A 25,475-nucleotide genomic window follows, 5' to 3' on the forward strand; every position below is an offset into this window, starting at 1 on the left:
ACTCTAAGGAGCGAAGGAAAGAAGATGACAACTTAGGTTTAAGGGAGCGCGACTAAGTCATCCACGCTTGGCGGGGCTCCTACAAGGGTTATGATTGGCTTCCCATCTGACACTGCCACGGCAGGTGTTCCAGCTGTAAGTCACCTGGTTGTAGTGAGTCTGCGAGGGTTGACCTTCACAGAGAGTTCTCGCCAAGTATCATGAAGGACTACATAGAGTAGCCAAAAAGAGCTTTTCTGATGCCGCAAAAGAAGCTAGAAGACGTCGATTGACAAGCCAATTACAGCCTACAGATGTCTTCGAGACAGGCCTTGGTTGGCGGTTATTACGTAGATTCTAATTGAAGGTTGAAATCCGTCGAAAAACTGGCCAAGTTGGTGGTGAGCTCAAGCGAATCCGAAATAAGTGGGGTGTGGCACGGGTACGGGAATTAGTGTAGGGCGCTACCTTGTACACTACTACCAGCTGCATCTAGAAAACACTATATAAAGACTTCAACTAACGTAGTCCACGGTCCAATTGCACACTTTGGCAGACCTTATACGATAATGTATAAGTTAATTCAACCACAACGCCTATCATCAATTGAAACTACTCAGAATCGTTACCTTCAGACGTCTCTACATCATTTCCACAAGTGCGCGCATTATGTCTGGGCTCGCCGCAGGTTCTACAGCACCGTACACGCGCAATTCGCCGCCTCGTACGACCACCAATTTGACGAAATTCGTCATGTAACTGCCCATCAACCTCTCGTTGTACGCGTTTAAAAACGCCGGTAAAAAGTCTTCTTTCGAGATATGACTTATATGTGCTTGTAACGAGGATACCACACGTCTCACAATATAATAGTCAGGTAGTGCAAAGGGTAGCTAGAAGTAGGCCAGTGTATGGGTGCGTATATTGCAAGACTGATTCTTGAAGAATCTAAACTAGGTGCGAGCGTCTCGAGTTCTCCTCTTAAGCTGGGCGGTTCCGGGGTTTTACCGGATCGGGGCGAATCCCTCCCGACTCAGCTTGTCAGCTGAGACCGGCCCGCCACAACGGCTCTTTCCTTACAGTGCTCGCATGAGATCTTCGATTTCTTTTCCGTACGCTCTTTTTAACCCGCGAAAACAACCAACATCAAGAGGCTGGAGCTTATGCGACGAATGAGGAGGCATACAAAGCGTGACGATATTGTTAGCTTTGTAATATACCTCGAAATCGGTCGGGTGATGGCTTTCGTGACCGACGAGGATCAATAGGCGATGAGTACCTTTCGTACGAGACTTGGTGTGATGATCGAAGTGTTTTATCCAATCTTCGCCTCTCTCGTTCGTAGTCCAGCCATTTTTAGTAACTGCGATAACCCAATCAGGCGGTAATAGGCTGTTTTCGTACCATGACGAGAGGTGGGTTTTGCCGGCGAAAATGATATACGGAGGGAGGGCATAACCGAACGACCCAACGCCTTGAATAACTATAACCCATTCCCGATTTCCTTGCTGGGCTTCTCTAGGCCTTCCGCGCCGATCAGAAGTCGTCACGACCATTTCGGACGAGATTTGGCCCATCACAAAACCGGTCTCGTCTGTGAAGGTCAACCCTCGCAGACTCACTACAACCAGGTGACTTACAGCTGGAACACCTGCCGTGGCAGTGTCAGATGGGAAGCCAATCATAACCCTTGTAGGAGCCCCGCCAAGCGTGGATGACTTAGTCGCGCTCCCTCAAACCTAAGTTGTCATCTTCTTTCCTTCGCTCCTTAGAGTAGAATCTTCGTCGATAGCACCTAATCGAGGTCTCTACCAATGCGATGCAACCCAGGTCGTGACAGTTATTTAGTTATTTTAGTTATTCAGCTTATCTTTACGTTCGAGATCCTATTATCACGATACGAGTCTCAGAGGCACATCCGACCAACTCGCGCACCAGACGTATAAGAGCTCCACTCTTATAACCAGTACCACGATCTTCGTCTGATAAGACCAACAGATGGGATCTGTTGGTACTGGAGCCGTCTGTTCAGTGTGTTAGGTGGTAGGTATATCCTACTGACCGCCTGACCCCGTTTCAATGCTCGCGAATCTAGGTCGGTTATATGTCGTACGATTGCCTCTTCTTCGGAAGGAGTCAACTTTTGCGTTGGCGATCGCGTAATCGCTCGAGCGGGTTTACCGTCGCGTCGATACGCAAGGGTTCTAAAAGGTACGTTATAGATCTGACCAGCGCGACGTACACTTAATTTTGGATTAGATTGAAGCGCATGTAATGCTATAATCATATCACTTTCATTCCAAGAATCAACCATAGTTATGTGGTGAAAAACCGCAGGTCAAAGTGGTAGCGTACGAAAATCTGCCGAAGTGTGCAATTGGACCGTGGACTACGTTAACAAAAGTATATTTAGCTAGTTCTAAACCTATATAATCCGCACAGTATTATATAGTACCTGAAAGTCGAAGGAGTTTGACATGAGTTAGTAGGACGCTGGTATTAATCTGCGTACTGTCACGAATAGGATTGTGTCGTCTGTCATTTGAAGATCCACCACCGCTACAAGAAATTCTTGGCGGCCGGTACAGGAGCAGGGAAACTCGCTAATGTATTATATATGGCAATATCATCCGCTGACAATCATTGGTGTCGATTTTGCATCTTTCTAGCACTCAAGTCAACGGTCTATCTCTAACAAAGGAAAATATACTCCGACTCCGTACTCCCTCTACATGAATATCCTTCTTCCAAATTAAAAATACGGCATGACAGGGCGGGATGGTCTGCTCAGCAGGGTCTCCCTTCAATGTCTTGATGCACCCATATCAACGGCCCTCCCAAGTGTCGATATACTTGGGCAATACACGACAAGCCGGGATTTTGAAATCAGCCACTCCACGGTGCTTTTCCGGACAATTCTTACATGTTCAACAACTTCCCAAAGGTATCATTGCTCCTACCGCTAAACCGGCGGTCATACTTCCCCATGCCGACTCGACTCAGCCTGCTCCTCGACTTTGGAGGCGATTCCTGCTCATCCTCTTCATCAAAGTTCCGATACACCACTAGGCCCTGCCCCGGTGCCGTCAATCCAACTCCGTACGGTCCCGCCCAGTACTCCGAATCTCGCTCTGATGACTCCGGGGAGTTAGGCGAGCCCGAGCCGTCTGCGAAACTCGACTGTCGTGATGTACCAGGCGGTGTGGCCAACGTGAATTGCGGCGCTTTCCTTGACGGGGAATAAGCACCGAAGAGGCGAGAGACGCGCGACATGATACTGTCCCTTTGCACGACGATGGATGTGACCGAGTCGCTGAATTGGGATATGCTGGAGTCTGTGCGAGATGGCGCTGATGGGGGCAGGAGATCAGTGATCTTCCCTGCTTTAAAGGCCCCTCCTTTTTCTACGTCCGGCGCCGAGTCATAAGAGACATGATTGATCATGTTTGTATCTTGAGGTTCGACTTGATTTTGCACGCTTGCACTGTATTTGCCATCGTCTTGTGTCATTTCCACCTGCAGGTTCATGGTAGGTCTTGTTCGTTCGTTCTTCGATGCCTTGCCGCGGCGAATAATTACGAAGGCGAAGAGGCCGACGCAGACGAGCCCTAGCGTTACTGCCAGAGCAATGATGGCCAGAGTCAAGTTTGTGGGACGTTGGGGACTATTGGTGGTGTCAACAGCTTTGGACGTCGAGGTGGATTTTTGTGCCACAGGAGGTGCGATGACCGATGCTGAGTCGTAGGCTTTCTCTGCGGCAGCTGCCGTCGTCTCTGTCGTTGGAATTCCCACAGTGGATGTCACAGCATAACCAGCAGCCACTGGTGTTCCGATAACGTTCAGGGCGTCGCGAGTCTTCGTTGTTGTCCGCGTCACCGTCGTTGTGCGTCCCGCCAGAACCATACCAGGAGTGAGAGGGTGGGTCTCGAGGGCCGGCAAATCGGAGCTCTGCCAGCGGATCTGGATGGCAGGACCGACTGTAATGGAATCAGACCCTTGGCTACTCGTGTATCCCCAGACTCCCCCTTGGCCATGAGCTGTGTCTGTTGTGCATGTATAACCTCTACTACCGAGTCAGTTTGGGTATGACCCTGAAGCTCTCATGTTTTCTTTCGCCTTACTGACCTTGGAACACAGTATACCACCGTTTCGCCGCTCCGTATAGCTGGAATCCCCTCTGGCGCCCGAGTTTTCGTGATTTTGCATTCAGGTCCGACATTGAAACCTCTGGGGCATATAGCTGGTGAATAGTATTGCAATCCGTGGCCAGCCACATTGCTTGCCCATGCCGGCGGGTTGCACGAAGATGGCCCAGCCGTTGGAAAGGGGGGGATATGCTCGGGTGCCGTTGTGGCCGACTGGAGCCAAGTCGTTGGGCAAGGGAAATCGAAGGCTGTTGTCATAGCCGCCAGCGGCGCTGAGATTATTGGGCACGGCATTTAGGTGGGATGGAGTTTGAGATGATCGTGCTAGCTCGACAGCATCTCAAATCATCATCCACAGGTATTCCACATCGATTTTGAAGAGGAACAAGTACAGCCGGATTTTTAATGGGAAGAAATGGGAGAGGCCAATACAAAATACTTGTGCAGCCCACCTGGAAAGATACTAACGAGGGTCCCATCATTTCACTTGGATATTTCGCCGAGAGAAGGCGTTTCATCGTTTAGGTGGTTTCTTCGTGGAATCCAGTCTTTCCACATCGTGAAACCGTGGTTGTTGTGGTGATAGACATAGCTCAACGCCACAAACTTTGTACGAGATAGCAATGTCCACATAATTTGCCTTTGACACGAGAATTATACGCGCTAGAATTTCCAGAAACAATTACGCTGAAGCGACTAACCCTGTGACGTATAAGATCGCGAACGCCTCAAGCCGTCCCGCCATGCATTTCTCATATTCAGTGGATGTACCCTTCGTTTACTGATAGTATAATCTCGTGCGCAGCATTATGTGGTAGATCAACCCCAGACGAACAGTCCATCTTGATTAGGTGCAGTCAAGGCTAACGCTCGAAGTTACTACGAGACATCGATTTAAGGAGCTTGGGCTGACAACGGATCGTAGGGGAGGTTATCATTCAGTTAGCACTATTCAAAGGCAATTTCTGCTAGCTCGTGATGGTGTTGGCAGTCAACATTCTGGCTAGTTTGTGGTAGACACTCCTCTCATCCTCGTTACTTTTTTACTCGCCATAGTTTAATGCATTGAGAAGTTGCAGTATAAGAGGACTTTTCAAAGTTCGTAGACGGACAAAATAAATTCGTATTTAATTCTGGCATGTATTGAAGTATCAAGCACACATCGCCAATATTGGACTAACCTCAAAATAAAACCTTATCTGCACCGTACTAAGATGATCAGATGTTGACAAGCAAAGCAGCACCACCAAATAGAGCAACAGCACCAACAGCGCCAGTCGCCAAAGGCGCAGCGGCTGCAGCATGTGTAGCACCGCCTGGACCCGTAGTCGCAGCCGGATTAGTTGATGTAGGCGTGGTAACACCACTAGTAAATGGAATGCCACCTGTTCCTGTAGCTCCACCGCTGAACGCAGGAGGGGCAGTTGTCGCGGTAGGATCAGGAGTAACAGTATTATTGCTTGGATTCAACACCCTAACACTGTAAGCGGAAGCTCGGTAGTATGGAATGCAAACTTACTGGTTAATGACATGAGCCACACCGTTGCTAACCAGCACATCAGGTAGGGTGACCTTGGCCGCGTTGACGTACACGTTACCATCATTGACTGTAACCTTCAACTCGTCCCCATTGGTAGCACGAAGGGAGTTATTGCCGTTAATCAAGGTACTGTATAATACCTGCCCTTCAACAATATGGTAACCCAAAACATTGGCCAAGTCTTCATTGGACAAGCTGCCGACCACGCTCCCAATGGCGTTAAAAGCGTCATTGTTGGGAGCGAAGATGGTGACGTCGTGGCGAGTGGCGAGGGTATTGTCCAGATTAGAAGTCTGGACGGCACCGGCAAGAGCGGTCAGGTTCGCTGCCGTCAAGGTGGCCGTGTCATTTTGGGGGATGCTGAGGACACCATCAATGATATGAATGGTGCCACCAGTGAAGTTGACATTCTAGATAGTGTTAGTATGGTTGGTCAAGTTCACATATCGTTGTGTAGGGAAGTTCACTGGCTGGACGACGGTCACTTTCTGTTTCAGAGCACTGTAGATGTTGACGGAGTCACCATCCGCTTGGGCCTCGACTCTTTGACCGCCAGTGACATTCGTAAACGTTTCGTTAGTGAGGAGGGTAGGGATAAACTTCGCGTCATCTGTGAAGTTGGATGCGAAGTAGGTGCCCGTGAGAACGTGATATTGTAGCAAGGCAGTCACGGTGCCGGAATCAGCGAGGGAGTCGGCCGCGTCGACATCGCGCAGAATATTGTTCAAGGCATCGTTGTTGGGTGCTAGTACAGTGATGTTGGATGCGCTGTTGAGTGTGTTGACGAGATCGGGATACTGCGCCAGAAGACCTTTGGGGCCGTCAATTCCATGGTAAAAACCCCAAGAGTCAGGGAAACATACCATTCAACACAGATAGGGTATCATTCTGTCCGTTCAGAGCCTCGGTCAGGGATTGGGCCGCACAAGTGCTGATCAGCGCCAAATGGAGTAGTTTCTTCGACTGCATCGTAACTGCTGTGATATTGCGATTCCAGAAACTCGAATGAGAATTTCAGCGTGCGAATTTCGGTACAATATCGAAACTCCCGTCGCCATGTACAGGGTGCAGCTTCCGTCCTCTTTAAGAAGACGACACAACGTTCACAGATATACGCGGTACTTGCAGCATGCATCTCAAGACTGCTGCATCCAGCAGACTCAAAGACGTAAGACAAGCGAATGACTAAAGTCATGATGTCGTTGAGCAGGGCCGAGAGGAAAGGAGCTCCTTGATTGAGGAAAGACCAATGATATTGTCCCCATGGTTTCCGCGCCCAGACATCCCCGACCAAAGCTAGATCGAGCCGTATTTTCCGGTCCAAACCCGTTCTATCCGCGCCAAAGCAACGGCGATAAGTCATCGTCTTCGGCCCATGTTAGGGTTCGGCGAAAGCAGTTGACAGCTGATGTTGAGTAGAGTGCGGCGACCAGTTGAATAGTACACAAGGTCAGCCGCTGTCAGATGAAACTCAAGAAGAGAGTTCCCATAGCCAAAGTCATGGTAGTTCATGGGGGATTGACCCCCAAATCATCATTTGTGGACTTTTCGTAACGAGCTGGGGGAAGAAAAGTCAATGTCGTCAGGATAGGTTCGAATGAGCCCCCTTCCTACGCGCTTGATCCCTGGCTAGCAACACTATTTCAGCCAGCACTCGACACCCTATTTCCCCGCAATTCGGCAATCGGCTTGTGCACCGCCTGCCGTACTATGCGTTCCAAGGCCGCATTGGCAGCTCCGATTGGGGCTGTGCCCACAGAGCAGGTGTGTTCCCCGAAAGCATAAACCCTCTCCAAACTGGTCAATGCGTGGGCGATGGATCAGGTATTGTGATAAGGGAAGAGAGATCGGGTGCTTCAGCTCGACTGAACCTCTAACAGTATCTGGCTAAGCACTCTAGCAAGATATGTAAGCACCTCGGCTGGTTTTTGTCATCCACAAAGCACAGGGAGCCACCAGACAAGAGCATGGCATCGCAAGTTGAGTATATCATGAGATATTTGGCAGAGATCAACGCCGAGAATCGTCAGCTTGCACTTCTGCAGACTTTGGCTGATCGTGTAAGTGGGGTATTACGCGGCATGCTCGATGAAAAACTGTAGTATCTAGAGCTTAATGACTTGAAAGTATGAACTGTGAATCGACTTACTAAGATGCGGCTTTTCACCAGTGGCAATGAACCAAGATGGGAGAGAATCCACGAATTCACGGTGTCCACCATTTCTCTGTCGCCTACTCTTGGGGCCACAAGTCGAATCGAAGATGACCAAATTCGGATCGAACTCAGTCGGTCACAGCCTGGCACCCACCAGTGGATCTGATTATTCGCTTCCCTACTTGAGCTTGAGTACTCAAGCAGACAATTACCAAAGCCGACCGCAATGTGTATGATGAGGTTGACCGTGCGACCCAGAAGCTCTGCACTAAAGCTTCCAGAGCTTTGTCTGTATCACGAGCCTTTGATGCTTCATATCAGTCGTGTATTCCTTTTGTTTATCCATGAGCCAATATATGGTTTAATCCGGACCACCCATGCATGTCAAAAATATCGCTATGTTTTAATAGTATCCTTCTTATGTGTAGAGAAAGTGCTATTGCACCTGCCGGGTTTAGCACCCCTTCCCGATCGGTATCGCACGGTCGCGCACCCTTATCAGCAACCATAATATGCATATATAAGACTATTTCCGGGATATCAAGTGCTACATGGAATATCCGCCTTCTGAAGCCAGCTATTTACAGACGCCCCCCAAATCTCGGAGGAGAGGCGACTCGATCGATCAGAGTACAACCATAGCTGAAGGCGTGAGCTTGATAACGACTGGTTTCACAACGTCTGATCTTGTGACCCCCAAGCCCACTGCTTCGGAGCCTCAAACTTCCGAGTCCAGGACTTCTGACTCCACGACATCTAAGTCCATCACAAGTGCTGATCAGAATATAGAGTCGGCGACGTCCACCTCAAGCCAATGTTGCATAAGTTACCAGCGTTTTCGTTGCTGAGAGCACCTCCTCATTCAAATTTTCTTCAGAAGCTTTTGTTCCACCCCCGTGACGACCGACAATACAGCGACATTTGGCTCTACACGTAGTCGACTCAAACTGATGTATAATTCCATTGTCCCTACATATTTAGAACCGACTAGCATCTGTACAAGCTCGACCACATTTAATCTCATCCATTGTAGTTGGCACTCCAGTAACAAAGAACAATACCGCGAAATTCGGGTCTACCTACGAAGATGATTCAACAGCTGACGTTATCCCTAGTTCTTAAGTGTCGAGTAGACGAGCAACTCGATTTATGTCCCTGGCGCTAGTAGCACTTCGTCTGTGTTGGTTACTACCAGTATCATCTCAACGAGCAGCCCGACTTCGGTCCCTGGCAGCCATACCACTCCTTCGACACCGTCTACATCTTTGTCAATAACCAAGTGTCACGTACTTTCAGCACCACCACCGTGGCTAGGGGCAGCTCAACCTCGTCAACCCTGGCCAATTTTATTTGGACGCGGAAGAGCTTTTCGTAAACCGTGTATTCAACAAGCCCTTACCAATCGTAATCGCTTAGTTCCAGTTCATTTTCTCCTACTAACGTCATTACCCCTCAACCAGACACGTTGCCCACTATCACACTTGTGCTTACTTATACAATATTCCACAACTAGTAACGAGAATGTGACGAGAGTCCGGCAGTGGCAGTCTTGATACGTGACCCCATGGGGGGTTACCCTGTAGCTATAGATAAGATAGATAAGATAAGAGCTATAAAAGAGCTCTGCCAGGCCAGAATAGCTGACCTGGCCATCCTTTCCCAATACAACAATTCACACCCCATATGCACTCACATCAAGTATACATACGTAATGATACCAAAGCTTTGTAATCTATGCGACAGTGGTATAATAACGAATTTACCCTGAATCCTAGCATTTCAACTAAATAGTCGCAATCTAGACTTTTCAAAGCCTTAGATACGGCTAATGATGCGTGCACCTAGGGGGGGAGATGCTATAATGCAGCAGTGCGCAACGTTATAGTATCTAATTGAATGGGATTCACCTAACCAGTGGGTCCCCCTACGTTTTCGTATCAGCTAATGTTGATAATAGCGGCATTATAGAAGGAAAGTGGTACTTTAACCGCTATAAATCCAGTAGATAACTTATATAGGTCCAGAAAGCTGTGACGGGCTCACTGCGAAACTATACAGCTCAACATGGCCAAATACTGTTAATTATCTAACTGAGGAGGAAAGTAAAATATGCGAGTTGTCCCGGGAACACGGACTATGTTTTGTATGCCCTCGATGGTTCCTTTGGTGGATCCGGACGCACGGTCCTTGCAGCTCCGGATCCCATATCAGGCACAGCCTGTCACACTACACTTCGGAAGGTCAATCAAGAGCTAAGCCGTCGTCGAAGGACTAAAAATCGACAGCTACAAGATAGAGGATCTCTTAGTTTACGAGACGGTCAGGACTTACAGTCTCAACGGGATATTGAACAGCAGCTACAGGATGATATACGTGTAAGTCGTCGTCGTACGTGTAAGGAAAGAGCCGTTGTGGCGGGCCGGTCTCAGCTGACAAGCTGAGTCGGGAGGGATTCGCCCCGATCCGGTAAAACCCCGGAACCGCCCAGCTTAAGAGGAGAACTCGAGACGCTCGCACCTAGTTTAGATTCTTCAAGAATCAGTCTTGCAATATACGCACCCATACACTGGCCTACTTTTAGCTACCCTTTGCACTACCTGACTATTATATTGTGAGACGTGTGGTATCCTCGTTACAATAACGCTAAATAGTCGTGTACTGTATAATCACTTCATCAGATAGTTTTCTCGTCCGTAAAGTCAAATTACGGGATTAAAATTAGTCTGTTAGCCGAACAAAGGGAGTCAAGCTGTGGGACAGATCAAAATTCTGCGCTATTGTGCTAAAGTGAGGGAGTCGGCCCGCACAGATCGTAACATGAAGTCTGGATTCCGTGGTGTTAGCATTCACCCCCGTGGCCTCTAGAAAACGCCGAATAACGACTTTGTTGAGCATAAGGCCGATATACTAGATACTAGGTATTCCTTAGCTACCTCCTTGTCTTTCAAGTTTGAGCTCTAGGTACGCTTGGGCTACTTGTCGTCGGGATCTTACTGAGTTTCTTTAGTAGGTGTAAGTGTTCTGTAACTTAGTAATATCTATCGTCGATAACCATTTAGTATAGGGTAACGGTTCAGCCTTAGTTGTAAGCTTAGTTGTAAGAGCACGTATTATGGTTAAGACCGCCTCTCTAATCTAATCTATCTGCTCTTAGATAGAGACTCCTACGGTGTTAATTTTAGTATATCGGTAATATGGGTACTAATTGTCAGGTGCAGATAAGCTACGTAGCTTGCCAGATATTACACGCAAAGGTGGTCAAAGATGTCACGACCTGGGTTGCATCGCATTGGTAGAGACCTCGATTAGGTGCTATCGACGAAGATTCTACTCTAAGGAGCGAAGGAAAGAAGATGACAACTTAGGTTTGAGGGAGCGCGACTAAGTCGTCCACGCTTGGCGGGGCTCCTACAGGGGTTATGATTGGCTTCCCATCTGGCACTGCCATGGCAGGTGTTCCAGCTGTAAGTCACCTGGTTGTAGTGAGTCTGCGAGGGTTGACCTTCACAAAAGATTTGTGAGGTTGTAAAAGCATGACATTCTATCTAGTCCTATGGAGCACGAAGGTTGGACTTAGTCCCAAAGGGCTAAGTCACGTGGTAACCTTGGTGGTCTTAGCAAAGCCCACAAAGGTTGCCTAACACCCCGCTCTTAAGGAGGGGCATTGATTAACTTGTCATTATCAAGTCCCTATACTACACTACTGGTACCCACCTGATGACTAGCAACCGACTTCTCTCTAGCACTCTCGTTCTTCACTCTGTACTTGAAGTATCCGCGACACCAATCTCCTTCTTCGGGGGGTTCTTAAATAGTAGCCTAGGTTTACCCGTCCGTTCAAGCACACGAATATTAATAACTATCTTAATAGCTCTGTAGTCGGATCCATATTGCATAGGTAAATAAGGTACATTATTATATGCCTTATAAGCTCTCTTGAGGAAATAGTGATGTTACCGTATCGAGCTTCTTAGTTAGCATTGTTATTCTACTTTCCTTAGTGCCTTGATTTGAGTTAGTTGGACCTACATAGTAGAGAATAAGCACAAAGCAGAGAAGGAGAAAGTGTAGATGTGATGCCTACAGCAATCTTTCACCAATATGCAAAGCTCTTGAACTCTGACATTTGAATTCATACTTGCCGGATCCCGTCGTGTTTCGTCCTCGAGCCCGATTACTTGTTCCTGAAAGAAGTACCGGCTGAAGAAACTGAGTGATTCAAACCGCTTGAATTAGAGAAAGAGGTATGCGCTGTTCGATCGATAGTGCGGCTGGTGGTGCGGCGTCCCGAGGCTTCTTGCTACATTCGGTTGTAGCGTGTGTTCTACATATTTCGGGAAGCGGATATTGAAGTCTGACACGCGGCGTCTGTGACGTAGCGTTGTCCGTCGAAGATTGACATCCTTCAATCAGGATATCGTCCGCCAAATGGAGCTTTGGGAAAAGCACGTTCATGTCGGACACCATTTCCTGGCGCCTAATGCCGAAGGCGGGGGTCATTATGAAGTTATATTATGTCGGTGTCGGCTGGTGTAGTTGGTCACTTCGCTGGTAGATAAGTCCCGATTTGAGCCTCGCCCACTTGGGTCGGTGACGAGTCGCGGGTTCGAATCCCGCAGCTGACACACAAGGGGGTTTAGTCAACCCTTACGGCGCGCTGCCCACCTTGTTGACTTCGCCTACCTAGCGATAATAGGGAGATTGGTGCAGTTTAGGATTACGAGCATCCTAGCCAGTCGACCGTCAAGCACTACGTCGGCGGAATATAACTCGACAGCCGGTCCAGAATTCGAATCGTTAATCCGACCCCTTATCGGACCCCCTCTCGCCGCGATTCTTGCGAGCGTCTAGACCACGTTACGGTCTATCCACTTGAGCGTATGGTTGAGATGTATACGCTCGACGAGAACCCCAATTAGCAGATACTACGACTTGTCGCGACAAAAAAATAGTCGAGCATCTTCTGCACATCAGCAGCATCCCACCCCTGAGGACGAATTTAAGTGCCACATTACCACACTTATCGGTAGTTCAGGCAGGGGTTGTAGCACAGACTTAGGGAGGGACAGGAGGTTTAGTAGTCATTTGGCTACAAGTTTACCTGTATAACCGCCCGACGCGGCTTAAGGGCCCGCTATATCATCTATAGCCCCTTAAGGGAGTACTTGTAGAGGTACCGAGGGTTAACACCTACGGCGTATTTAATATTATTTTATTATGTCGGTATGCATGCAGTCGAACGATTTCGTAGAAGAATGTGGCCCAGTCTCGGTAAGAAATCATCCCTATCTAAAGTGGCTTGCTGGTCGCTAATAGCGTAAATCAGAGACTGTAGAGCACTAAAGGTGTTGGGAGTAGTAGTGGGGTGAAGGCGATTGTCTTAGACGCCTTACACTTCAATGCAAAATAAACATGGCGCTCCAATTCTTATATAACTCAGGACAGCTTCGGATGAGGTAGGCTGAATAACGCAGACGGTACACAAGCACATGCTGACATTTATATGTGCAGAGCAACTGAGCTGGGCGCATGAAGCAATCAGGCATTCTTCAGGAGCCTCGTTGCCTCATCCATGGCCCCTCGTCTATGTGTCTTGTATGCAGATGACAGTTCAGGAGCGGTGTCGGATGATACTGACATCGGGTGCTACGTGAGAAATAGCGCTGCTGTCTGGTAGTTCATACGAATGCTCTGGATAGCGAGGGTGGAATGCCATACCGACATTCGTTAGTCCCAGTCTACCTCTTCACACTCTACCCAACTCCCAACTAGTGGCTCAGAGTCGAATATATGCCTCCTCATATCTAGATCCATCATCCCTCACGTCATAACCACCCAAAACACCGACTCTCCTCTCGTATTTCTTGAAGCCGACAATGGGTCTGCGTATTGTCACCACACTCCCATCGGGCAAGTGTTCCCTGCGACTTGCGATGGTGATCCCCGGGTCGATGATAATGAAGACGGCCATGATAAGGACCTCGACGAAGAGCACGATCCACGTCGCTGGTGATTTAACGCCCTGCGTGGCGGCCACGGCGATGAGGAGGGCCGTGAAGGGGATGATTACTGCGAGCGCGGTCCATTGAGGATATGGACGGTTGTACATGGTTTGCGGTGCCATATTGTTTGACGTGTGGTGAGTGAAATGACGGTGGATAAACTAAAAGTGGCAGACGATGGGAGCCAAGACACGAAAATTGAGGTATGATTGCAGCAATATAAGGTAGACTTGTTGAATTTTGGAGTCGACCGCATTTGCGGCTGAGGGCTACTGTAGGTGGATATTTTAGTATGACGTTGTGAGCTCTGTTGATGCGGGCTGCTGCTGCCTGATTGGTTGATTGGTGCTGGCACTGCATTCAGAGGAGAACAGAACAACCCCGGGCGAGAGCCATGAGACTCTCGGGGGTGAAGGACGAAAAGGAATAGAAAAGTAGGCGACCAAGAGTGTGTATTCATCTGCAATTAAACGAATGCGTTGTCAGCGTCGTACGCGACTTGTGTCTCTACAGGCTACTTGGCTACTATGTAAGAGAATGCCGAGCGCCAAGACTGATCTGCAGTGGGAAGTGATCCTCCATCTTCCAACCCACCCCCTCCACACCACCACCCCACCTACCCCAGTCTTGTTACTCGTTAACAACCTCAGCCGCTCCTTCCGCCAGATTGACACAACCCACACAAAAACCCACCTGTTCCGTAAATCATCGCTATTGCATCTGCTTGACCTCAAAGCAATGGCCTACGCTGCATCGTCTTGATCGCTTGCAGCCCCAGCATCTGAATGGACCAGTGCTTCACGGCCCTCAGTTGCAATTCGTCAGCGGCAATCCCGTCGGCTCAAAGTCCTCCAGGCCAGAGTCGACACTGTTGTCAGCAAACAAGCCGATCGACGCAAAGCCAAACGTCGCCTCATTCGCCTGGTCATACATCTGCACCGACATGACATTGCCATCGGGCCAGCTGTCGCCCAAGCCGCACTCTATCGCAGTTTCAATCTGGTTGAATGCCCCAGCGCCGTCAAACTCGATGTCGGCCGGATCTGCAAGGGATGCGCTGCTGTCGAATCGGCCCTCCATCAGTGAGGATGATAGTCGTTCGTGCTGGTAGTACTCGTCGCGCTTCTCCATGGTCGCCAGGTGAGTTGGGTGGCCCGCATACGAAACCGTGAAGGCAATTCCCTTGCCCCCCGTGTCGCGAGACGTGAGTTCCATTTTGCCGTACCTCTTGTGCTCGAACCGGAACATAGGCGCAAAAGGGTGCTCCATCGAGTCCCGCAGAGCCAGTCGATGGTTATCAGGCGCGTAGCCCACGAATTCAACTTCCCCAGCCGCAAGGTTGCTCAACGCCCGGTGTATGAAGTAGTTGTGCGCCTTCTGCGCCGTCTCCTCGCGACCCTCGATGCCTCGCTTCTGGAACACGTTGAGCGCAATGTTCTCAAGGCCAGATTGGTCCCAAGCATTGGCGGCAACCCCGAGAAAGCCACGGGACTGGGCGAGCTTCTTGGCCGCCGAGGCGATGCCGCCAACACCAACGATGGTGCTGAGTATACCCCCAACACAGTAAAGGATATTCTCCGGCTTTCCTTCGTTCTGAACGCAGCCTTGGATCGCGCCGGCAAGACCGACGCCTGTCAGCGCGAGATTGAATACCTGGTATGCCACTCCGAGAAAGAACGGGATGGCAAGGACCACCGTGCCGTCCTCGGCTGTGCGCACCTGGCCTATCGTCATGACCGCCTTACTGACTGCAACAGAGGGGTCGCTGAGGTTGTGGTATAACCCGTTCCAAGTGTCTGGATGGCCTGCGTCGTGGGCGCTCCAGTCAAACCCTTCGGGGGTCCATTTGTCGATGACGGCGAGGACTGTGGGCGCAAAGGCCAGGAAAGCTGCCAACAGGCAAACAACGAAACTGGACTGCTTGGCCATAATTATAGGAGAGCGAAGGATGAGGTTCTTTAGATAGAAGACTGCTTGAAGCCTGCTAGAAAAGTATGAAGACGGAACAGGGGACGAGAATCGCCCGCCGGTTTATATCCATTCGATCAACCCCAGGAGCTCTTCTGGTTACTGTGCCCATCACTGCGCAGGTGGACGACAGATCAAACCGGCCACCGGAAGTGAGGTAGCATGCGATAAGTCGCTGACCTACTGTAAAACCACACGCAGAATCAACTTGTTCCGCCTGAGATCGTCGTTACTTTGGTCACCCGCGTGTACCCGTTCACCCTTTACGTAAAGTTAACTAATCACAGCGCATTATCGGTCTAATAAATGCGATGCATCTCATGACTTAGGATTGTCCCATCATATTTAGTAGGCTCGCTGTTGATCAGTAAGCAATATACCAGAATATTTGAGAAAATGCCTCGGTGGCTGCAGAAAATGTAACGATGATGATCTGTATTGAGATCATGCTGTGAAAAAAAATAAGAAAGATGCAGATCGTTACCTTGTACTCACCTTCAGCTGGGGCATATGTCCAACGTAAGAGCTTGCATTCTATACTAGTCCGAAGACAGGAACTGGAATACCTACTCCTCTGGCATGGGACAATCATCGCTGAGGCCATGGTGGTATTTATTATTAAGTGTATCTTATCACTGCTTCAGACATATGTGAACGAATGCTAGGAGACTATAGTTGAAATGCGAAAGAGGCTGTAGCTAATTCTCAGGTCTTGTCAGATTGGGCGTCGTATAAGCAATGAAGAAGATCACAGTCTTACCAATGGATAGCCGCTTTGCTGTATGGTCTTAGCGGAATTATCCTACCAGGCTTTCAATGCATTAGTCTAGCACCTAAAACACAGGATCCTGACGGGGTGAGTTCGGTGAGTGTGGACTGTGCGGCTTTCCACTTGTGCAATCATGGAGGTGATAGGATTGTCTGCTCCGTCCGCTATTCTGATGGCACTCTGAGTGCCACACATGGGATTGATAGTAGTATCATCTTTTCCAAGGGCCCTAGGGAAGAAGTAATCTCGAGGTCAATGTGTGGAAATCAAATGAACACTTAAAGTAGGTACCCAGGAATTATAGGAGCTAAAATAGGAAGGATACCCTGGAAAGACATAAGCACGTTCTTCCTGTGTGTAAGCGGGCGTGAAAGCGGGTGTGACTGACGGACGGCGGGGCTATTTTGTAAGCAAGCTAGCGTTGCAGTTGGAAGATGGAAAACATATCACTTCACCACTAAAAATAAAACAAAACAAACCGCGGGAATGATGATTGTAAAGGATTTTGTGATGGCAAGATCATGATGGAGAAAGATGAACTAACCGCATTGACCACCTTTTTGCATGCACCCCCATTTTGCAGGGTCTAACTGAATCAACCTAAATACTTCGTCCATATTATTTATATTGTAACGGGGTAAGGCCGGACATCAGGGAAATAGGTTACGGGGCTAAGAGAAAGTTTATTTTCTCTTCTTTAAGAGGCACAGAGGCAGAGTAGGACACGAGTCCCCCATCTTCACGCATCATCATCCTCATCTTCATATCATCATCTCCTTCTTATCTATATCTTCACCTTCGCTTTTCAGTCAGTTATTTAGTTATTTTAGTTATTCAGCTTATCTTTACGTTAGAGATCCTATTATCACGATATGAGTATCAGAGTCACATCCGACCAACTCGCGGACCAGACGTGTAAGAGCGAGGCTCTTACAACCAGTACCACGATCTTCGTCTGATCAGACCAACAGATGGGATCTGTTGGTCCTGGAGCCGTCTGCTCAGTGTGTTAAGTGGTAGGTACATCCTACTGACCGCCTGACCCCGTTTCAATATACAAAACATACTTAATTTAAGTGTCCGAAGACTTAGATATATTCTTTCGAGTCTGGCTCGACGGGCTGGCGTATATCTGGAGCGTATTTACCGAGTTCTTTATATAGTTTCTCGTTTTAGATACGTAATTTGGCATTCTCGGCGGCCTGGAGTGTAAGGGCCTTGCCCGTCTTGCCTACTAGGGTACGAATCTTACGAGATACCCCGCCCTCGGCTTTCTCTATCGAATGTAGTTGGCTAGATAGTTGCTGCGCTTTATGAGGAGTAAAATCAACTAAAGGTGGTGATATATGAGGCGGAGGATCTGGTGTATGAGGCTCCGGAGGATCACAAGATACGTCGACTAGTCCTTCGGAGCCTAGGGGCCATATACCAGTCTTCCGCCAGCCAGATTTAATATTTTCCGTAGTAAAGGCTCTCTCCGAGGCACGTAGATATGCTTCTAGCATACGTTGCTTGTAAATTGGGGCTGTAGCCTTGTAGGAAGCGTAAGCCCTGAGCTCTTGGCGGTAGTAGGTCTTCAAAGGTGAGAACGGCCCGACATCGCACGGCTGGAGATCGTCACTGCAGTGTGAGGGTAAATACAGCACGGCGACTCTATTCGAGTAGGCTTTCCACATAAATTCGGCATGAATATTGTAACGGGGTAAGGCCGGACATCAGGGAAATAGATTACGGGGCTAGGAGAAAGTTCATTTTCTCTTCTTTAAGAGGCACAGAGGCAGAGTAGGACACGAGTCCTCCATCTTCACGCATCATCATCCTCATCTTCATATCATCTCCTTCTTATCTGTATCTTCACCTTCGCTTTTCAGTCAGTTATTTAGTTATTTTAGTTATTCAGCTTATCTTTATGTTCGAGATCCTATTATCACGATACGAGTATCAGAGGCATATCCGACTAACTCACGCACCAGACGTGTAAGAGCTTCACTCTTATAACCAGTACCACGATCTTCGTCTGATCAGACCACCAGATGGGATCTGTTGGTCCTGGAGCCGTCTGTTCAGTGTGTTAGGTGGTAGGTATATCCTACTGACAGCCTGACCCCGTTTCAATGTGTGTCTGGTGGCCGTCGAGGATAAGGAGTCGCCATTCGGTACCCCTAGGCTTCGTCTTGGGGAGAAAAACCTGATCTAACCACCTATTTGCGGTAACTTTATTACTCCAGCCCTTACTCGTCGCGGTGCATTCCCACTCAGGGATATTTTGGTCTGGGAACCACTGTGCTTGGACTCTCTTGCCGGAAGATACGCAGACAGGTGTACCCCGTTGGGTATGCGAAATTTACTCTAACCAGGAGCACCACGACGAAGCATCCGACTTTGATACGCGTACCCGGCGTCGCACCAGACGTATAAGAGCGAAGCTCTTATAACCAGTACCACGATCTTCGTCTGATAAGACTAACAGATGGGATCTGTTGGTACTGGAGCCGTCTGTTCAGTTTGTTAGGTGGTAGGTATATCCTACTGACCACCTGACCCCATTTCACTACTGTCCAGCTACAGCGAGTGCGCGATGATATTCTCGGTGCTATTGCCGACCTCGCCGGCCCCTCCTCCGACGGTTCTTCCCTGTTGTCAGAGAACAGAATGCCATAGGCACCGGTGGGTGTCAGGACACTGAACGCAAGACACCGGTGGGGCGCCGGAGGGGTGTTTCGGACAAAAGACTCCCGAGTCATGATTACAATCTATGTGAAGCTTTGGGATGACGAGAGTCAAGATCCTTGGCATCGCCGACCCTGCTGTTATGCCGGGTCCAAGCGGCGGCCTAGCTATCTATATAAGGACCATCTCGAAGTAGGATAGGGAAGGAGCAGAGATCAATGCATCACCGTGGGCACCCCTACCTGAGACCGCCAGTGACCACCCGGTATTACGTAGGAGGGACGCCCGTTACTCCCCATCACTCTGTACTATTGCCTTCGGCCTAGCCGTACCCTGACACCTGTAGGGTGTTTAGGTATTATATATTAGGTTGTTTTTGTTATCGGAAGTCTATAAGATTTACTCTGGTATACGCGGTTCTGATAGTTCGGGCCTCTTCTCTCCCTTCTTCTTCTTTTTTTTCTTTTTGTGAGTTATCGCTTCTGTTAGTACTATCTTACTTGCTTCGAACTACTGTCGGGGTCCGTCGTGCTCAGTAGTACTGAAACGGGGTCAGGCGGTCAGTAGGATATACCTACCACCTAACACACTGAACAGACGGCTCCAGTACCAACAGATCCCATCTGTTGGTCTGATCAGACGAATATCGTGGTACTGGTTGTAAGAGCTTCGCTCTTACATGTCTGGTCCGCGAGTTGGTCGGATGTGCCTCTGATACTCATATCGTGATAATAGGATCTCGAACGTAAAGATAAGCTGAATAACTAAAATAACTAAATAACTGACTGAAAAGCGAAGGTGAAGATATAGATAAGAAGGAGATGATTATATGAAGATGAGGATGATGATGCGTGAAGATGGAGGACTCGTGTCCTACTCTGCCTCTGTGCCTCTTAAAGAAGAGAAAATAAACTTTCTCCTAGCCCCGTAACCTATTTCCCTGATGTCCGGCCTTACCCCGTTACAGTACTCCCATATCTCGCTTCGTACTGGTCTAGGGCTATTATATCTTAGAGATCGGCTAGTGGTTACTAAGTCGGTGCCTGATATCTGTCACGACCTGGGTTGCATCGCATTGGTAGAGACCTCGATTAGGTGCTATCGACGAAGATTCTACTCTAAGGAGCGAAGGAAAGAAGATCACAAACTTAGGTTTGAGGGAGCGCGACTAAGTCGTCCACGCTTGGCGGGGCTCCTGCAGGGGTTATGATTGGCTTCCCATCTGGCACTGCCATGGCAGGTGTTCCAGCTGTAAGTCACCTGGTTGTAGTGAGTCTGCGAGGGTTGACCTTCACAACTGCAAGCTTGACTGATTACGGAAGCAGACGGAGGTTTGGGTTTGAATACTATCTATTTGAAATAAAATGTTACGGCTTAATACTAGCCTCTTTCATGATACATGTGGGAAGCTGTGGCCTCAGGTATGCAGGGATACGAGGCAGGCAGATACTGATTGTAGTATTTAGGGATCCCTTAGGGGACAACTTGGGATTAGTCTCATACGCACCTTCATAGTACAGTAGGTAACGAAATCGGCTTCCTCCTTGTTAGCCTCTTAAACATATTCAGCCCTCAGATTATTGCCTATTTTGGCGCTTATGTGACGGTTGTCACGTGATTGACCTATACTGGTCTGAACAGATTGATAAGTCGTTGCAGATACCAAAGTCAGGGTCTTTGGTATTGGTCTCTTTTGGTGAAGACATCTGGTACGGTGGCGTAGTGGCAAGGATTGCAACCCCTGACGCGGCGTGACAGCTTACACAGTACGTCCAGAAAAGCTTATTTCTTAGGAAGCGGGGGCGGCCGCGACTTACTTGCGGTTAGCTAAATTAGCAGCCCTTATATTTACATATTTCTCTATTCGCAGTGACGAAATAGTACAGCTAACTAGCCACAGAGATGCTGACAAATAGCGTCCAATTATCGCGAAAGCACTAGAACTTTCGAAAGGCGACCGTTATATAATATAAATAAGTGCGCTCCCCTAGGACCCTCTTTTGCAAAGATATTAGAAAATAGATTGTGTATTTACAAGCTATACGAGAGAAGCTAAATACTGGACCAGAGCGCTGGTTTATCCTCACAAAACCGCAAAATAATGACTTTTCCAGAAACGCATCCAATCACTACGGTAGAACCAGACACAGCTGAAGAAACTGGTCGAGAATCTGCTGTTAACCAGAACAAGTTTTTTCCGTGCAGAGTTATCCAGCAACGGTCCTTACTTATGCCGTAGCCAGAGCGACGATCTTGACCGTTATCAGCTAAGATCTGACTGGAAAATGATTTCGAAGATCTAGTAGTTATAGATTCTGTCGCTCTAATAGGATCTAGTGGACCTTGAAGAGAAATAGCACCAGAATCCATATAGAGATAAAAACCTCTAGAATCAAAAGACAAGGTGGAAGGGATTATACCAGTTTCTACTGTCTGCAAACACTGGCCCGTCGCCGCCGACCAGAGCCGGACCGTGCCGTCGTCCGAGGCCGAGGCCACGAGCTGCGAGTCGGGCGAGAAGGCCACCGAGTTGATGAAGCCGCTATGGCCCTCGAGCGTCTGGAGTTCTTGGCCCGTCGCCGCCGACCAGAGCCGGACCGTGCGGTCGACCGAGGCCGAGGCCACGAGCTGCGAGTCGGGCGAGAAGGCCACCGAGTTGATGAAGCCGCTATGGCCCTCGAGCGTCTGGAGTTCTTGGCCCGTCGCCGCCGACCAGAGCCGGACCGTGCGGTCGACCGAGGCCGAGGCCACGAGCTGCGAGTCGGGCGAGAAGGCCACCGAGCTGACGAAGTCGCTATGGCCCTCGAGCGTCTGGAGTTCTTGGCCCGTCGCCGCCGACCAGAGCCGGACCGTGCGGTCGTGCGAGGCCGAGGCCACGAGCTGCGAGTCGGGCGAGAAGGCCACCGAGCTGACGAAGTCGCTATGGCCCTCGAGCGTCTGTACGCACTGGCCCCAGCTATCTTGTACTCCTGATACGATAGATATCCAGCTAGACATATCTTTTTCAAAAACAGTTCGAATCGTACTCCTCCGAGGCGTAAACGCGAGCGCTGACGCGTATACCTGGAGAGGCGCCTGTTGGATAATAGAGGTCATAGCAAGGACAAAGCGGTTAGCATCGTTTAGGAAGTCAAGAGTCTTAGTTGCGTCCGACTGATACGCGTTAGTTTATAGGAGTTTTTATGCTTGAATCTGAAACTCACATGAGCACAGGCTCGTAGCGCCTTAATCGCCTGCAGACTCTCCGAAACTCTTCCCATCAAACTTAATGCTTCTAACCAATGAAGGAAGTGGCAGGTCAGGAAGTCACACACCTCATCCCCATCCGATACTTTCATTTCGGCCTGCTGTAGATGGTACGACCAGAACTGACAAGCGTACTGGACTTCTGGCTGTAAATACTTGCTGATTCTCTGTGGGTCTATCGATGAACGAGGTGTTCCTGGCGCCTGAACCTCACAGATATCAGTCCGAAGGGATTTATTCATTACGCGCAGGCAGTTCGTAGCTAGCCACTTGTGGGATTCTTTCTCATCCACCCAGAACTGGTCTTTGTGCCTTTCGGGATCCACTAGGAAATTCCGGAACGACAGGTGAAAGAGTCTGACGGGAGAGCCGGGAGGGGACGGGACATGTAGAACCGAGTGAAGATGAAGCAGTCTATTACTAATCATCTTCTCATCTTCGTCAAGTAGCTGCGATAGAGCATGGGTAGAGAGGGGATTCTCAAGGATAACGATCGAGCCAACAACAACTCGAAACTCTTCTAAGACCTTCTCCTTGTCACTTTCGTCAAGTCTGATAAGTTGTCGTTCCAGGACAGGCATGTATGTAGCCTCAAGCTTAGACTGCTTGTTTCTTGATTTATAGGCTAGGATCTCTCGAAGTTGTTCTTGGGGATCGCTGTAATTCCATTCTTTAAGGAGACGACAGATAGTGGCGGCAAAAATGAAGAGAGGACTTGCCCTCTTTACTAAAGTCTCGATATCTGATTTGCTTGGCCATTCTACAGGCAGTTGTTGATCTTCGTTTCCCAAGTTGTAGTCTTTTTTAATCTCGGTCATCTCGTGCTCCAGGAATATAGTCAAATCGCGATCAATAAGACCTTGGCGTATCTCATGGAGGACTAAATCCTGATACGTTCCTTGATTTTTCTTGAAACCCAATCGTATAGGCAGTTCGGGTCTGCTAGTGATAAAGATCTTTAAACACGAAGACGGTAGTTCCTTAGCACGGGAAAAGAGTTTGATGATCAGCTCGATATCCTTCTCTCTCTCGCACTCATCCAGGGCATCGACAATAATGACAAGCGTTGCAGGGGCCTGAGTGTTTAGAGTCATCTTTAACAAAGGCTCCAGGATGAGCTTCTCAAACTGCTGTGATATTGTCTTTTGCGTAATGGCAGGATCGGCATCGATGGCACTTTGAATATAATAGGCGAGGGACGGCGATTTATAGACCAACTGAGCGGCAATCGTAGTGAAGAACTTGGATGTTCCGCTTCGATCGGCCATGCCCTTCTTAAAGAAAAAGCTGCCACCGAGATGGCCGTTCTTAGAGAAAGACTGTGCCACGGTGCGCGAAATGGTTGACTTCCCGGTGCCAGCCATGCCGTTCAGCCAGAAGACGGGTTTGGCGCGAGCATCGACAGCCCATTTGGATATTTCATGGAGAAGCTCTTTTCGAGTGCCTTGGAGGCAATATGAGATCTCTTCTTCGGCGTGGGAGTCAAAGGATGCTCCTTCAACAGTGTGTGGGAGGAGCCTGTCGAATGCTGTCTCTTGGTCGAGATGGAGGCTATAGCTTAATTAGTTTCATCGAATCCAAGTGGAGATTAGCGACGTACCGCCCCTTGCTCACATCTGCACACATCTTTTTAATATTCTCTGAAACCTTGTCGAAAGAAGGGTCATTCGGGCCAGAGTATTTGTTCAGGCGTAGATGGTCCGTCGAGAGCGGGAAATGATCACAAAGGTCGATACATGCGGAGTCCTCCTCTACAACCTGAAATACCGTCGTTAATTATAATAAAACAGCGCATAATCCTGATTCGGTACGTACCATTCCTTTAATTAGATGGGGCATCCCTAATCTTCTTCCAAAATCGGTATCTTTCAATTCGAAGAAGCAGACCACCGGGATTCGAATTCTCTGCAAGAGTTTACCGAACTCGTTCAGCTTATCCCGCAAGGTGCGATCGCCGTAGCCTAGGGCTCCGACAATACCGATATGGGATCCAGCAATGTGCATGATTCGGGCTATGAGTTGAGCTATCCCCTTCATCTTAGAGCCTTTGAAGGGACATCCCAGAAATACGAGGCCGACGGTACGGTCGACTAAGTGTTTCAGTTCTGGGTCTGCATTAGCGTTCAACAGGCCCTGCCCAAATCCCGTTAGCATACATTGCAAATAGAGGATAAAAATCCTCGTTGGGAAGCTCGTGTTCCACTTACATGCTGGATAACATTACCGCCCAAGCTGTGTCCGATAAAAACTATCGGGCGGTTCGTAGTGTCCTTCCGGTACCAACAAAGGCTTTCTACCAGATCCTTGCCACAAAGAGAGAGGCGAGTTTTCGGGGCATTCGCGTGCCATCGCGATTCGTAGTTGTACACCATGATTCGGGCATTGGGCACCACAGCAGGTAGCATATTCGGATCCTTCAGCCAGTGAACATGGCTGGCTCCGTCTGTCCAGGTCCACGACCAATCCACGTTAGCCCCGAGGCCGTGGACAGCGACGATGCTGCGGGGAATCAGCAACCAGATAACGAGACACTAATAGCATGGGCAAGACCTACTCTACCTCGACCTCCCTAGTGGCTGCGTTGCTGGGCCCGGAATATAAAACTTGGAGCACTGAACGACTACTAGAAGTCTGTACTCATTAGCATGCCACCCAAATCGATACTTGGAAGGTACAGACTTCTTGCTTGCTTGCTTGGTGCTCTTCGTTCGCCGAATCTTGTTGTCCTAAAACGTATACCGCTCTCTTGTTCCTATATTGAAGCCACAAGTAGGGTAGGATTGCAGCGCCGACTAGGACGAGGATGTTCACAGCAGTGGCCGGGTCCATGGCCGCGGTTGCCGGTAGCCGAAGCGATCGAAAGTCAGGGTCGGAGGACAAGAACCTATTGTGCTGTTCGCAAGGCTAGAACGTCGCTTGTGTATTAGTAACCGTAGCGGCAGGGTATCATTGAAGAAGTGCGGGCTATATTCAGCGTAGCGGAAAGCTTTAGAAACTAAGA

At 49.0% G+C, this 25,475-nt stretch overlaps 5 protein-coding genes and 1 non-coding gene across 6 annotated transcripts; 1 reads left to right on the plus strand and 5 right to left on the minus strand.

Moving 5' to 3' along the window:
• Positions 1-2,641: 2,641 nt before the first annotated feature.
• BCR38DRAFT_491602 (uncharacterized protein) lies at positions 2,642-4,574 on the minus strand. The gene is made up of 2 exons (XM_040864678.1): positions 4,105-4,574; positions 2,642-4,042 (listed from the first exon to the last, which is right to left on the minus strand). Exons 1-2 carry the CDS (start codon positions 4,416-4,418, stop codon positions 2,899-2,901), a joined length of 1,458 nt encoding a protein of 485 aa, XP_040720520.1. The 5' UTR covers positions 4,419-4,574; the 3' UTR covers positions 2,642-2,898.
• A 768-nt stretch (positions 4,575-5,342) lies between these two features.
• BCR38DRAFT_330152 (FAS1 domain-containing protein) lies at positions 5,343-6,633 on the minus strand (the record flags this gene model as incomplete). Its single annotated transcript, XM_040854935.1, has 5 exons — positions 5,343-5,440; positions 5,528-5,598; positions 5,644-6,074; positions 6,132-6,475; positions 6,528-6,633. The coding sequence occupies 5 exons, from the start codon at positions 6,631-6,633 to the stop codon at positions 5,343-5,345; spliced, it is 1,050 nt and encodes a 349-aa protein (XP_040720521.1).
• Positions 6,634-12,341: 5,708 nt separating this feature from the next.
• BCR38DRAFT_t3 lies at positions 12,342-12,444 on the plus strand. The gene has a single exon. It is a non-coding gene; the product is annotated as a tRNA-Thr (tRNA).
• Positions 12,445-13,595: 1,151 nt separating this feature from the next.
• On the minus strand, positions 13,596-13,943 carry BCR38DRAFT_479463 (uncharacterized protein; the record flags this gene model as incomplete). Its single annotated transcript, XM_040863157.1, has 1 exon — positions 13,596-13,943. The coding sequence occupies one exon, from the start codon at positions 13,941-13,943 to the stop codon at positions 13,596-13,598; it is 348 nt and encodes a 115-aa protein (XP_040720522.1).
• Positions 13,944-14,251: 308 nt separating this feature from the next.
• BCR38DRAFT_415495 (uncharacterized protein) lies at positions 14,252-16,172 on the minus strand. The gene has a single exon (XM_040859023.1). It carries the CDS (start codon positions 15,748-15,750, stop codon positions 14,629-14,631), a length of 1,122 nt encoding a protein of 373 aa, XP_040720523.1. The 5' UTR covers positions 15,751-16,172; the 3' UTR covers positions 14,252-14,628.
• Positions 16,173-21,280: 5,108 nt separating this feature from the next.
• Positions 21,281-25,303, minus strand: BCR38DRAFT_330354 (uncharacterized protein; the record flags this gene model as incomplete). The annotated part of the gene is made up of 7 exons (XM_040854952.1): positions 21,281-22,381; positions 22,432-24,025; positions 24,099-24,232; positions 24,290-24,607; positions 24,682-24,973; positions 25,029-25,105; positions 25,214-25,303. 7 exons carry the CDS (start codon positions 25,301-25,303, stop codon positions 21,281-21,283), a joined length of 3,606 nt encoding a protein of 1,201 aa, XP_040720524.1.
• Positions 25,304-25,475: the final 172 nt, after the last annotated feature.

Source organism: Pseudomassariella vexata (assembly GCF_002105095.1).
Source record: "Pseudomassariella vexata strain CBS 129021 chromosome Unknown BCR38scaffold_1, whole genome shotgun sequence".
In the NCBI taxonomy this organism is placed as follows: Eukaryota; Fungi; Ascomycota; class Sordariomycetes; order Amphisphaeriales; family Pseudomassariaceae; genus Pseudomassariella; species Pseudomassariella vexata.

What these genes read in the sequence shown, in the direction of transcription:
- BCR38DRAFT_491602 (XM_040864678.1), bottom strand. Translation starts at nt 4,418, where the DNA reads ATGCCGTGCCCAATAATCTCAGCGCCGCTGGCGGCTATGACAACAGCC. An exon ending in GTGGTATACTGTGTTCCAAG is followed by an intron (nt 4,043 to 4,104) that starts GTCAGTAAGGCG and finishes ACTCGGTAGTAG; the next exon opens with AGGTTATACATGCACAACAG.
- BCR38DRAFT_415495 (XM_040859023.1), bottom strand. Translation starts at nt 15,750, where the DNA reads ATGGCCAAGCAGTCCAGTTTCGTTGTTTGCCTGTTGGCAGCTTTCCTG.